The 14639-nt window shown below is 42.7% G+C and overlaps 1 protein-coding gene across 4 annotated transcripts in view; it reads left to right on the forward strand.

Moving 5' to 3' along the window:
• Nucleotides 1–14341, forward strand: part of CNTN5 (contactin 5) — a 661907-nt gene extending 647566 nt beyond the window's left edge. For all 4 annotated transcript variants that reach the window (XM_083436171.1, XM_083436170.1, XM_083436173.1 and 1 more), the window contains 4 exons: nucleotides 2446–2632; nucleotides 3037–3149; nucleotides 5912–6080; nucleotides 8195–14341. In XM_083436171.1, the coding sequence (XP_083292297.1) occupies nucleotides 2446–2632; nucleotides 3037–3149; nucleotides 5912–6080; nucleotides 8195–8298 (573 nt within the window). In that variant the 3' untranslated portion in view covers nucleotides 8299–14341. The remainder of the gene's footprint in view (nucleotides 1–2445; nucleotides 2633–3036; nucleotides 3150–5911; nucleotides 6081–8194) is intronic.
• Nucleotides 14342–14639: the final 298 nt, after the last annotated feature.

Here is a 14639-nt window from a genome sequence, read left to right on the forward strand (position 1 = left end):
GTTAGCTTTTGTCTGCTGTATTTTCTCCTGCTGGTTATATTCTGTCTCCTTACTGGTGTGTGTCTGTATGCATATGTGTTTGGGTGTGTAAGCCAATTTCCAATATTATATGTTCTTCAGTATTTTGCGAGCTGCTTTGAATGTTCCTTTTCCTTTCCTTTCCATATTTTGTAAGCTGCTGTCTCCTTTAATATGTGTACAGTGCCTAGAAACTTTTAGGCGCTTCGGAAATAAATCACCACCGCCATCAACTTGGTAGATGTTTTGCTGAGCAAAAGTCAGCGGTGGGCAGGGGTTAACCTTGACATAAGCAATTTTGCTCACTGCAAAGCCCGACGTCTTGCAAGAAGTTGGTGCCTACATTGAACGGATTACAAAGGAACTAGTTGGTATTCATGTGCTGCCAGCGTAGCCCCCCAGAGAGTGGGGGGGGGGGAGGGACTCAGCAAAGGCAAGCAGTGACTGCCACAGACTTGTAAACATCAAAAACGATTTGGGCTTCTGTGTGCAAAGGAAGGGAGGCGATCCACAGAGAGGGTTCTTCCTGAATTACATTTGACAGAAACGAGTTCCTATCTGAGTAACTCAAACCAAGCCCACAGCCCGCCTCTCTGTCCCCCAGCGATGCTGCTCCGGTATGATTAACCCACTACAAGGTTTCCTCAGGTGTTCTGTCATCTCCAATTCATTACCCAGGCTCAGAGCTTTCTCGCTGGGCCAAAGGAGGAAATATTGCTTGTGCCATTTCCTCACACGATTCAGTTCAAAGCTTGCCGGGTCTGAAGAGTAAATTTCTTGGAGAACCCACCAGAGGTGGGCTGTCCTTGAATCCTCTGAAGTACTTTTGACTTCCTGTCAGCACTCATTCTTGCTCACTCAATCTAGCTCCTCAACACAACAAAATCCCATGCTGTGGTGCACTGAATCTCAATGTTCTTATAGACAAATTCATGGAGGATAAAGCTACCCATGGCTATGTTCCACCTCTGCTGTTGCAGACAGCAATGCTTCTGAATGCCAGTTGCTGGAAACAGCAGGACAGAGAAGTGTTGCTTCGCTCAGGTCCTGCTTTGGGGCTTACTGTAATCATCTGGTTGGCCTGATCCACCAAGGATGTCCTTAATGTGCTAACAGTGTAACACCCTGTTGCTGGGCGGCTGGGAAGGGTATGTCCAATCCCACTTGGAAGTGAGTTGTGGTTTTCCTTGAGACCTTTTCATTGTCAGGAGTTCAGCCTACACTCAAGTAGGACCCTGGTAGAGACACATGCCTGACTGGCATGTTCCCTCCCTCCTGGTCGATCGTTCGGGAGCTTCATAAGCTTTCTTCAGCCCGAACATCACAGCGACCGATGCCAACCGACACCGGCACACTTAGGGATCCGCAGAGTTTGCGCATCATGTGTGACAGACCTCAGCAACTCAGCATTTTGGCTAATCTACTTTATTTACATATAAGCACACACGGAGCGCTGCAACATGGCTCTCTCTCTCTCTAGCATCAGACAGCAAAGAGAAAAAGGACAAAGGACAATAGTCCCACTTCACGGAACACACTAACACAAACATCCTGTCTCCGTCACTTCCCACTCTGTGGAGTCAAAACATATACCATCATGTGAAAGACAACAATCCCATGACTGCAATCATGGAGCAGGAATTCTAACATCCATAAGGTGGCTGCGTTCCCTACTTTACAATTCTCTCAAAGACACCTTCCATTTGAAGTGCTGTCCAATCAAAGTCCAGTTTAAGGATGAAAGAGTTGCCCATCAGCAGGTAGAAGCACTTGAACAGCAGACTGAGCAGGTATGCAGATCACCTAGCCGCAGCCTTCCTCACTATGATGAAACTCATTGTACTTCTATCTAAATTACAGTAATTATTTCTGACTGCTAGGGACATGGTTTAATATAATTATTTATAGGTGGGAATAAAATAAATGAACCTACAAACCTAAATCAGCATGTTATTATGGAGGAAATGTAGCCATTGGAGACCAATGCTCCCTGAATTTGTCTAAGCCTTTCCCAAGGTGTTTGTCACCATTATCACATTTTGTGGGAATGAATTCCATTATTTAACTCTGTGCGGTGGGAAGAAGTACTTCTCTACGCCTGTCCTGAAGAACCTCTCCACACTGTCTTCATTGGAAGACCCCTGATTCAAGCAATATGAAGGAGAGATTTAAAAATGTCTGTTCACTTTCTCTCCATCAACCGTAATTTAATACACCTCTGTCTTATCCCCCCACATACTAAACTGGAAGAAAATAAAATCCAAGCATTGCAACCTTTCCTCTTAGTGGAGCTACTCCAGCCCTCTTGACATTTTCTCAAAGAGGGCTGTACACTCCATCGTGCTATGGACATTATGAATGTACATAATTAGGGAAAGAACCCCATGAGTGTCGTGGTCAATTGCTCACACAATTCTCCATTGGCAGGTTGGTTACTGGAAAGATATGGAACAAGAGGAAGCAGCTGAAAAGACCAGGACAGAAGGAAATGAGTCGTCCATCATTCTGACAGGGCTTGAAGGCAACACATTATACCACCTGAGAGTGAAGGCGTACAATTCAGCAGGGTATGGACCACCCAGCAGCGCCGTCCGTGCCACCACCAAGAAATCTCGTAGGTTCCCAACTCTTCTTCTCCTCCTCATAATGTACAGCCCTAATAAGGCTTCCATTCCTTTCTCTTGGTCTTCCTTTCCTTGTGGGAGAGAGGTAGATAGCAGATGCTGAATAACAAAATAGAGCTGCTGTGTTGTTTGGCTTCAGGAGTTCGCTTCAAAGGATCTGTTTTCCTAGGAGGACTGAGAGCATTTGAGATTCTCAAGAAGTTATCTTTCAGGAAAATAAGGCTAACAGGTTTTGGCATGGAATAGGAAGGGGAGATGAATACCAGTAGGTATTGAAATGGCACTTCTGGAACAAGAGACTATGTCACTGAACTTTGTCTGGCTCTTTGGGTGCTTTTGCCAAATCTTCAAAAATGTATTTCAAAAACATTCTTTTTTTTATCTTCCCTTTCAGCTCCTAGCCAAGCACCAAGCAACATCATGTGGATACAAGATGGCTCCCACGTTTCCTTGGGATGGGAACCTGTTAAACCTTTAGCTAATGAATCAGATGTCATGGGATACAAGGTCAGTTTCGACATATCTACCATCTCGTTCTCTGGAATGCTATGTTCTTTCATTCCCCTCTTTTTCCTTATCTCACACTGTGCATTGCAAGGCTCTTCAGCACTGAGAAGCCAAAGTATCGAATTCGCAGGCCCCGATCCATGTGTCGGTTTCCATTAGCCAAGCCTGTATGTGCTTAGCCTTCTCAAACAATTAGCAATTGCACTGATCAGCTGTTTGTTGGGTAGGGCAAAATGTGGGGGCTTAATTCTAGTTCCTCCTCTCAAAAAGAGATGATCAGTGCTATTTGAAATTTCCAAAGCAGTTAACCATAGTTTCCTGGTTGGGACAAAATGGGAAACCATGGTTTATGGAAGATTTCTTGGCTTGTTTGCACCTGCCATGACATAAGCATCCAAGGGAAGGGTAGCCAATCAGCTCACTCTTTCTAAGCTAATGAAGCTAAGGTATTGTCAGGGACTGACTGGGCACTGAGGAGTGGTAGCTGGATACTGATGAGTGGGCACCAGGAGAAGGGGGGGGTTAGAGACTGACTTGGAAGAAGAGATGAGTGATCCGGGGGAGCTTGTAACAGCCTGGACGGGAGAGGCAGAGGCAGGAGAAGCTGCAGGAATGGAGAGTGAAAAACAGGTGCAAGAGGAGGGGGGGAGAGGTCAGGCTGGTGGAGAGTTAAGGGCTTTCACACCTCCTCCTCCTGCCCCCACCTCTCCTGGGCCACTGTCTCCCAGGACCAGAAGAGGATAGAAGAGGGAGGAGCAGGAGTAGATTACATGCAAGTAGAGTCTTAGACTGCTTGTGCACAGCTCGGTTGGGGAAGATACATAAGCTGAGGTCAGGGGTTAAGGTTAGGGTTAGGGTGAATTTTTGTCACAGCAACTTCCTCATTGGGTGTGCACCTAGAAGTAGCTGAGAGACGTAGGACTGATGGACCTGCCTTTTCCTAACTTGTAAGTGCACTTTTGACAATAAAGATCATCGCTACTCTACAATCCCACCTCCTCTGCCAATATACAGTCATACAGGATAATAAAAATAAATTCATTTTCAGAATGGAACAAAACCAATGATACAAAACTGATCATACAAAGAACAAATGTCACTGGAACTTTAGAGATTAAACAATGTCTTTCAGCTTGGAATTAAACAAACTAATGAATAAGATGTTGCTGTTGTTGCTATTTTAAAGAATTAAACTTATAATACTTCATTTATTTATAAATATTTCTTTTTTTGGGGGGGGTGAAGTAGAATTCTGTGTTTACTCTGCTCTGAACCCTCTGTAGTCTATTGACAATAAAGGGTTAATTCCTTCCTCTGGACCTTCCTTGCCTGACAGTGCCATGATGGATATGGCTGTGGAATCCCAGCAACTAGACTGGGAGTGGGGGTGGGGAATCGCTTGCGTAGGACATGCCTGAGCATGTGGTTCCTCAACGCATATGCGTACAGAGGCCTTCTTCCACATGGGCATCAATGGAAGGGTGTTCTCTCAGAGCTGCATCTTGACATGAAAAAGGAAACAGTTGAACCAGAGATCCTGTAAGGATGAATGTCTCAACCCTATGTCCTTTCCTTCCACCCTCCAGTCACCATCTATTTCCATTTCTCTTTTAAACATGGAGTTCAAACAAAAGCACTACGTTTTTTAAGGACAACCCACCCACGCCTTAAAATCAAATTAAATACCTTTATACCTTAGTATATTTTGGATATGGTGATTGTCAACTCTGGATTATGAACTGAATAATATATGCTGCCTGATGCCGTTAAGGCCAGCCCATTTGACTATTAATAGGAACAGACTGCAGTGAAATCCGCGCTAACGCTTCAATTTGACAGTGTTTGCAGTAGGATTTAAGGAAAGGCAGAAACATGAGGTGTTGTAAATGCCATTAAAATTAATATTTTCTTTATGGAGCAGAAGTGCAAATACTGAGATTTGTTATGATTGTGTTGGGGATATCAGCAATCTGTACTCGTAGCATCTGGCTTCTCTCTTCCATTTTTGGTACTTTGGAGAATGAGAAGCTCTTTACCCACAAAAGCGGTTTGAAAATGTTTATTGGATCACACACTCCCCACAAAAAAACGCATATGCACTGTTGCTCACACATGCATACACTTTTTCATGTACACCCAGAGTGTTAGTTGCAATCTCAAATGCATATGCAAATGTGAATATACACTTTAGCCAATTGCTTTCTTCCTCCATCTCTCTCCCCCCCCCATTTAATACTTACATACTTCCAACAGCACTCAAGACAACATATACACTCACTGTCCAGAAGGTTCATATCTTACATTAATTGGACAAAGGTTAGCAGGGCAAGAACTTGCACATGGTTCGAAGTTCAAGAGCATTTTGCTGGCTTGCAACCTCCCTCCCTTTCGTTTCCTGCCCATCTCCTCCTTACATCCCTGGTGAGTGTTAACTACAGTGCTCTGCCACTATTTTATCAATCACCATAAGCCCTCTTCTCTAACTCTGGTTAGTATGGTTAGCACTGATGGAGATGCCAGATGTGAGGTACCTGCAGTTATCAGCCTGATTCCAACATTCAGCTTCATTGAATGGCATCAGATTATTAGGGGGCTGGGGACGACTTGCCTCTATCCACTCTTTTCATACCATGCTTAATTTCACACACATTGTTCTTCTTACTTATTCCATAAGCACAATTCTCAGTTGCTTAGCCCTTGCTTCCATTGCCATGTTCTTCATTGGATGCTAGATATTCTACAGCTGTTCATATTGTCCGCAGGTCTTGTTTAGGCAGGAAGGTGACAGCAACAGTCAAGTCATTGAAACACAGAAAACATCTGCAGTGGTGCTTCTGCCTGATGTCGGGGTCTATATCATAGAGGTCCGCGCAGTCAGTGAAGGAGGGGATGGGATGCCAAGCTCTCAAATCAGGGTACCATCTTTTTCAGGTAAGGAAGTGAAACGCACAGTTATTGTGTTGTCACCATTGTCGTACCACAGACCAGATGTGGCAAGCATATCCATCTAAATGGAATCAGCATTTAAGGTGCTGGTTTTGACCTTTAAAGCCCTCCACGGCCTAGGACACTCCTACCTACGGGACCGCCTCTCCCGGTATGCCCCACGGAGAGCCTCAAGGTCCATAAATAACAACACCCTAGAGGTCCCGGGCCCTAAGGAAGTTAGATTAGCTTCAACCAGAGCCAGGGCCTTTTCAACTCTGGCTCCGGCCTGGTGGAACGCTCTGCCTCATGAGACCAGGGCCCTGCAGGATCTGATTTCTTTCCGCAGGGCCTGTAAGACAGAATTGTTCCGCCTGGCCGTTGGCTTGGAGCCAATTTGATTCCCTCCCCCTCTTTCTTTATTCTTTTCCTTTCTCCTCCTGCAACGAGGCTACATTTTAATATTTTAATGTTTCGATATCTTAATGTTGTATTTTAATTTTGTTTTTAAGTTGTATTCATTAAACTTATTTTTATTATTGCTTGTTAGCCGCCCTCAGCCCGGCCTTGGCTGGGGAGGGCAGGGTATAAATAAAAATTATTATTATTATTATTATTATTATTATTATTATTATTATTAAATTACACATGCTGCCTTATCAGTGACCGATATATGAGATAGCATGGTATCATTGCTGCTTGTTAAAGTGGCACGGATTCTTCCATGTGCTCTATATCTCAAGTTTTGCTTTCAGCATATTGAGCAAAGTCCTAGGGGTCTTGGTCAGCTTGTTATTCTAAAGGAATGTTTAAATCCTGATGTTGCAGCCAAAATCAAAGGGGTCCAGTCAAGTCAGTTGAGGACGACACCAACTATGTTGCCTCCTGGCTGACTAGGAAACATCTTCGGGTCAAACTACACGTGCATAAGCAATGTTTGATATCTCATTGCTTATTTATTTGATGATTCTCCACTGATCAGGTGAATGCCCTCCACTGAAAAGACTGTGGGTTAAATAAGGTGAAAGCTTTTTCTACAGAGTTTTATGTGCAATGGCTGTTGCAGAAACATGAAAGTTCCCACACAGGCTATGATCCTTTGCACCAGGGGTGCAGAAGTTTTTGAATCCTGAGGGTCTCATTCTTTCCTTGGCACTCTTCTGTGAGCCACATGGTGGACAGAAGCAAAAGCAAAGGTGGACAAGTGTTAATTTAGGGTTGTTTCTGAACACACACTCTCTCACACACACACACTTTTCCCCACAACAGTGGCTGGAAGTGGAAAACCCACCCATAATGCAATCCAGAGTTTTTTGACAACAGCACCACATCAGCTTTTCCCTTGGTTTACATCAGGAAAATATCTGGTCTAAACTTGTGCTCACATATTTCTCTGCTGAAACACCAACGAAAGGTCCAAAGTTCTGATATAAATCTCAGTTGGGTGTAAGAGTCCCACCAGAGTCCTCTTGTCAACAAAACATGAGTAAGAGAGAGTACTTCATGAAGAAAGAACATTACCTTCCTAGTTTGTTTACACAGCCTCAGCCAATAAAGGACCGACAGTGCTAATTTTAAAACGGAGGATGACATAGAGCATTGTTTACTGTTGCATTGATTAACAATAACTAATGTTACTTGATTAATAAGTATGCAAAGGACATGCATTTCAAATAAACAAAGGGAAGGTTATTTACTCTCATAATTTCTTGTCGAATGCAAAGTTAATTGCATTTTATTTATTTATTTTACGTATTGGCTTAGCTGAGCCATCCTACTTGGAAAAAAACAATCAGACCTGTTGTAATTAAAATGAATCTTCAGTGTTGTCCCAGTAAGCCCACACTGACAAAAAATAAATATGAATATTCTGGGTTGGATCAAAGAGTGCCTTGTGCTGATTTTTTTCTCAAGGTATTGGTGTGTTAAAATCACAGCAGACTGCAAAATGCCAAAATCTGATAGGGAGTTACTACCTCATCGTGGATCACCATTCCATCTGGGATTCTTTAGCTATGATTCCTTCATTACAGGAGTTTGGACTAGACAACTCTTTGGGTCGATTCCAACTCCACAGTTCTAAAATTCTGTGTTTCTGTCTCTTGTTTTGATTGTCCCAGGTGGAAAAGTCACAAGTTCTCAGTCAAGCCTACGTGCTTTCTCTACTTCGTCATCGACTGTAACGTTCCTTTTGGTACTAATGGTCCCGTCAACCTCGTGGTGAAAACAGACTGTGGACCTTTTCCTCATTCATCGTTCTGATTGGTTTAGCCTGATAACATCACTGGATGGAATTCTGTATCCATGGAGAAAGCAGAAGGCAAAGAGCCCAATGGTCAAAGACACGAGAAACACACATGGTGCACCAGGAAGAGTGTTGTGGGTGGCGAATAATGCTAAAACAATTCATCAGGTTTCTTCTCTTCAGTTTCTTGTAAATGTCCTCTATGGGGGAGGGGATATTTATTGCCCAACAGAGAAAATATGCAGATTGTACGAAATGAACTTTTGTAAGCAAATGAAAAAAATCTGTCCAATTTTACTTTCCTTTTCTAATGCGTTTCTATATTAGCTGACACCAGTCTTGTATCATGAGTAGTTTAAATTGTGGCGTCTAGTACAGTACATCTATTTTGTTTGAGTTGTTATGGGTTGGTTTTTTTAAAGAAAAAAAGTTTGATAAATATTTGGAGTCTAAATCCCCCCCTCCCTCTTTTCATAAGGCTGGCTTTATTGCTTTTTTCCCCCCTATTGGAAAGGCACAATGGCAAAAGTTACATTATGTGGTCCCTTTTCTAAATCATTGTAGAAAATGTCACCTTAAAAAAATAATGAATGAAGCCACATCAAGTTAGCAAACTATGGTAATTTTTTATTGTTTTTCTGCTCTGTTTCTATTCTCAGGGCATGCGAGTCACTTTTTTTCATTGCAAGGTAATTTTCTAAGCAGCTCGGCAAAGAATGAAACACAGCCGTATTATTTTTGCACCAGCTATTGTCCACCTTAACAACACAGAGAGAGAAATGCTTATTTTCTAACAGCGAGAATATAGCTGATAGAGAATGCAAATGGCAATGAAACCATCGCCAGGCATTTAATCATAGCCTCCAGTCATTGCTAACTGGAAGTAAACAAAAAAACCGAATGAATGCAAAGAGACAGAGCTGTTATCCTCAAACAGCTGTCAATCTTTAGACCTTTATTTTTGTAGTCCATTTTTGTATGGTACTGTACTGTCTATATTTGGTGATTCAGCTGAAGGATATCAAGAAGCATTTCGAGATTGAAACAGGGTGGTTTTGCCCGGATTTGCAGTCAAAAACGTGTACACTGTTCAAACAGGGCAATGTCATGTTCAAAGCAACTCTGGAATTGATGCTGTTAGACATTGTTTTCTAAGCAAGTGGCCTTCAGCCTCTCCAGATCCAGGATATATCTTCAAATATAGGACTGGGCCCATTTTCAGTTCTTTGTCTTGCATTTTGTTTTAGCATTGCTTTATCCATTTGTCTATCAAGTTCCTTTCCTTCCTTCCTTCCTTCCTTCCTTCCTTCCTTCCTTCCTTCCCTCCTCTCCCCTTCTCCATCTTTCTGCGTCTGTCTACACTAAGTTTGTTACACCATATTGATCTGACTCATATTACATGAGCTATAGGTTCAAGTTTTGGGAGTATTCACCCACCATCCCTAACAAGAGATTTGGTTCCATTTGCTTTTTAATGCAAACATACCCAACTTGCACTTCCCGAAACCATATGCAAACTGGAAGGCAACTCTCCTTTGAAATTCACACCTCTGAATTTTGCAATGCGGTTCTGCAACAAACAAAGATGCGCACCAAATTAAAAGTGTGCAAATACATTATGAGACTATGTGCACAGAAACGCATGGAATTGAAAATAACATGCAAAAAAATGAATTTTGTTGGTGGGGGGAACTGACTGCAAAAAGCATACACATAGGCAAATTGCAACAAATATATTGGGGGAAATGCACATTAAAATGCAGGCAATTTTTTTGTGAGGATTCTTGGGAACTGAAGTTAAAAATGGAAAAAAACAAAAAGCTGAATGTGACCCTGACCATGGGTACTATCCAGGGCTTTTTTTCCCAGCTGGAACTCACTGAAACTCAGTTCTGGCACCTCTCAGGTGGGCACCATTGCCATTATAAGAGAAGAACGAAGGTGTTCATGGTGAGTTCCAGCACCAATTTTTTTATAGAAAAAGAGCACTGGTACTATCACAGGTCCCCATTTCTTGATTTAGTCTACTATGCCCAGTCCAATTAAGGGTTAGGACCATTGCTGCCCATTTTAATCCCAGAGATTATTTTGCAGTACCACACATTTCCCCATTTTTTCCAATGCAGAGTGAAGAGGCGTGTGTTTGTGTGTGTGCATCTGCTGAAGTTCTGAAGGTCTCTCATGACTGGAGCACGTGTGGGTATGCTCTAGGGTGGCGAATATGGTAGTAGTAGTAATAATAATAGTAATTTTTTATTTATACCCCGCCCTTCCCGGTTCAGGAAACCGGGCTCAGGTCAGCTAACAACAAATTTAAAACACTTAATTGATGCGACAAAAAACAGCATAAAATACAATATAAAATGTGAATAACAATAAATTCAGAATTCAAAAATCAACCTAGGGGGAAAATCCATCCAATAAACATTAGATGATCACCAGGGCTAGCTGGCTAAATTAGTCCGATTTGGGCCAGCGAGGAGACCAGGGGAGAATTAGCTGTGGGATCCCAGAGCGGGTAATCTTCATAAAAAGATGAGGGGGAGGGAAGGAAGGGGAATAAAAGATCAGGTTAAGTTCAAATTGAAAGGCAGGTGGAATAGCTCTGTCTTACAGGCCCTGCGGAAGGAAGTTAAATCCTGCAGGGCTCTGGTCTCATGGGACAGAGCATTCCACAAGGTTGGAGCCACACTGAAAAGGCTCTGGCCCTGGTGGAGGATAGTCTGACTTCCTTAGGGCCTGGGACCTCTAAACTATGATTATTCATGGACCTTAAGGTCCTCTGTGGGGCATACCAGGAGACGCAGTCCCATAAATACGAGGGCCCTAAGCCGCAAAGGGTACAGGCAAGGAAGCAACTTTTAAGTTATATACGCTTGAAGGAATCATACTGACAGCGCAAGTCAGTATATAGCCTGAGGTTGTCATGGAATTTTGGGCAACTGCCAGCACTAGACTCTTTGGAGAGGAAACTTGTATGGAATCTGGGGATTTCTGTTTATTTTGCTTTCTTTGGGGTATGTCCCACATAGGCTTGTGCTGCTGTTTTTAAAAGGACAGATAGAAAGTCAGGTCACATCCACACCATACATTTAAAGCATGTGGCTCCCCCCCCCCCAAAGAACCCTGGGAACAGAAGGCTGTTAAGAGTGCTGGGAACTGTAGCTCTAAGAAGGAACTAGTTTCCAGAATTCTTGGGGGGAAGTCATGTGCTTTAAGTGCGCTTTAAATGTATGGTGCAGATGTGGTGTTAGGCAAAGTAAGATAAGTGTGCAGTGTCAAGTGGGTGTTTTGCTACATTCTATTACCTTGGAAAATAAATGGAAGAGCAGCGTGGTGTAGTGGTTAAGAGCGGTAGATTCGTAATCTGGTGAACCGGGTTCGCGTCTCCGCTCCTCCACATGCAGCTGCTGGGTGACCTTGGGCCAGTCACACTTCTCTGAAGTCTCTCAGCCCCACTCACCTCACAGAGTGCTTGTTGTGGGGGAGGAAGGGAAAAGAGAATGTTAGCCATTTGAGACTCCTTCGGGTAGTGATAAAGCGGGATATCAAATCCAAACTCTTCTTCTTCTTCTTTCTGCCACCTCCCGATTTCGTCTTTCGATGCATAATGCTCCCTTAGAAAGGAGGGGAAGAAGGACTTCTAAACCACTGCGACACCGAGACAATGGTTAGAATGAGCACTGCGGGTTTTAGAGGCAAGATAAAGACTTCCTCAGAGCCCTTTCTTAAGAATATAAACCTCTAAGTCTAAAAAGCAGCAATTAATGAATCAATTGAAGGACATGCTGAAAGATGCCTGGGTGGGGCGGGAGGAGGAAGCAGCTGCCTCTGGTGGTGAGCAAAGAGAGAGAATGTAATGCTACAGTGATAAAAAAGGAAGATCCATAACTTTAAAGCAGAAAATTAAGAGTGCAATTGCCACAAACCTATTCGGGAAAGACGAACCAGCTCTTTCCATTTTAAAAAGTTGCTTTGAGTTGCCTGGGGCAAGAAGAAGCAACGAATAAATTAAATAAATAATAAGAAGAAGCAGCTATGGAAAGTGTCATTCTTTGCTATGTGGCACCAAAAGCATATTAGCATAGAATTTGTATTGCTAATTGTGAATGCATTTTTTATTTATTGCTATTTTTTTATTTATTGCTGCTGTATTGCAGCATTTATACCCTACCCTTTAGGCAATGGCTTACAAAAATCAAGAAGAACGTAACCTTGCATAAGATAGGAAGGAACATTTCATTTAGAAATAATGACTATAACTTTCAAGAGAAATGAAAGGCTTCTCGTTTTGCTTGTGTGCCTGCTTAGCTTAGTGTTCGGGGTGAACATCTGGTGAGTGACTTCGAGGCCCATCTGCCCTTTCTCCTTACGGTTCTGAATTTTTTAAATAGGAATTTGACAGTCCTTCAAACACAGAACTAACAACCCTTCAGATAGAGGCCTGGGCTCTGTCAAGTAGGGCACACAGCCACTCCAGCCACTCATATGCATGTAGCAAATAGACATTCCACAGTCAGGAACTGGCATTGGCAACAAACGATCTCTGAAATGCAGCTTAAAACATCTTAAAATGCCAGAATATTACCTGATGGCTCTGGGCCCTAGCACACACCATGTAGTGACAGTGCCTAATGAGAAGAAAGCTTCCTGGCCCAACCACAGCTCTGATCCAGTTATCCCTGCTAGCTCCACAAATAAGTTCAATGGACAGATTATCCAGGGCTTCCAGACTTGGGTCTCCAGCTGTTTTGGAACTGCAACTCCCATCATCCCAGTGGTCAGGGCTAATGGGAACTGTAGTCCGAAAACAACTGGAGACCCAAGTTTGGGAAACCCATCCTGCAGTACACAAAGGTGACTGGGCCTTGGTACAATCCTGATGAACTTTTCAGAATCACACCGGAGCCTTGAGTCCAACCTACACACAATGCTCATCCCAACATTGACTGGTCCCTCTCTGCCCCACCAACATAAAGCAGACGGAGGATCCTATCAATGTCAGGAGAAGCATAGATTGGCACAGAAACTCATGACGTCATCAGAAGACTCTTGAATAAACACTCCTCAATGAATTGGGTTTGGGGTGTCTTTGTCACCTCATTGATGAAGGAATGCTGAAATTATGTAGACCAGGGAGTGGGTTGCTCCCAACGCTATATGCAACAGGAATCCTGTATGCTAACATTCTTCTTCTTCTTTTGGATCATAAACAATGACTGTAACTCAACAACGGAGAATGACATATAAAGCACAGCTTTCCAAACGCAGTCCACAGAACGTAAGAGTTCCTTATAGGCATGTTCTGGAATCCCATAATAAGCTGCAGTGGGATCCCTGCATGTTTGCAAGCTTGCAGCACATCTCACGCGACCAATAGGCTTTTCCGATATATGTCCCTAGTAAGGTCCAGGAGATTGTGCCATAGATCTGAATGGCCAAGCTTTAGTTAGCTGCACCAAAGCCCAACATCCCATTGACAAATTACATTGCAGGGTTGCAAAGGGGTCTGTTTTGTCTCCAGCCTGTGCAGAACATTGTATGTTCCATCTTCAACCTATTAATAAACATGTTTTAAATGTTTGCCACCTCCTTTGTAGAAGATGACATTTCCATCTTACGACACCTATTTCTGGATGTTATTCTTTTGTTTGAAGGGGTTGGGGGTCTTTGGCTGTTTTGCTGCAAAAAGAGGTTTGTGAGTTTGATTTCTTTTTTTTCTGTTTCCTTTGGATGAGATTGTAACAGAGCAGTCCAACTTAACTGGGAAGACTGTATTTTTGTATAATGTCATGATAATTTTGAAAAATGATCGGAGGAGGAGGAGAGAAAAAAAAAGAACTTTGTTCAGAAACCGAAACAAAGTCCCGTCTCAAAAATGTTAGATATCTTGTATACAGCGTGTATATATTTACTATATATAATGGTATATACTATGTGAAAGACACAGTCAAATACTGGTTCCTGTGTACTGTTCTTGTAACATTAGATCTTTTTAATAAATTATTCTCTTTTTATTGACTTTTATCTTATGTCCTGTCAAATGCTGAATGGTATGGTTTCAATTCTGCATGCCCAGAGCAGTGATGAATGGAAAGCAGCTTTGGCAGAGAGATCTCTGGAATTGAACATGACCTCCACATGCACTCCAATGTGGACATACAACTCCTAAACATAATGGCTGCTCAGCAAAAGCCACATGTGATATATTCTGCAAAACCAATGGCATTCTTTGAACTTCACTTCCACTTGAGCAGGCTCCTTCGGCAAACTTCAGCCTAGCAGGCAACTGTAAATTCAGACGTATCGTAGTACAGTTG

This window comes from Podarcis tiliguerta (assembly GCF_965153285.1).
Source record: "Podarcis tiliguerta genome assembly, chromosome: 4".
Taxonomy (NCBI): domain Eukaryota; kingdom Metazoa; phylum Chordata; class Lepidosauria; order Squamata; family Lacertidae; genus Podarcis; species Podarcis tiliguerta.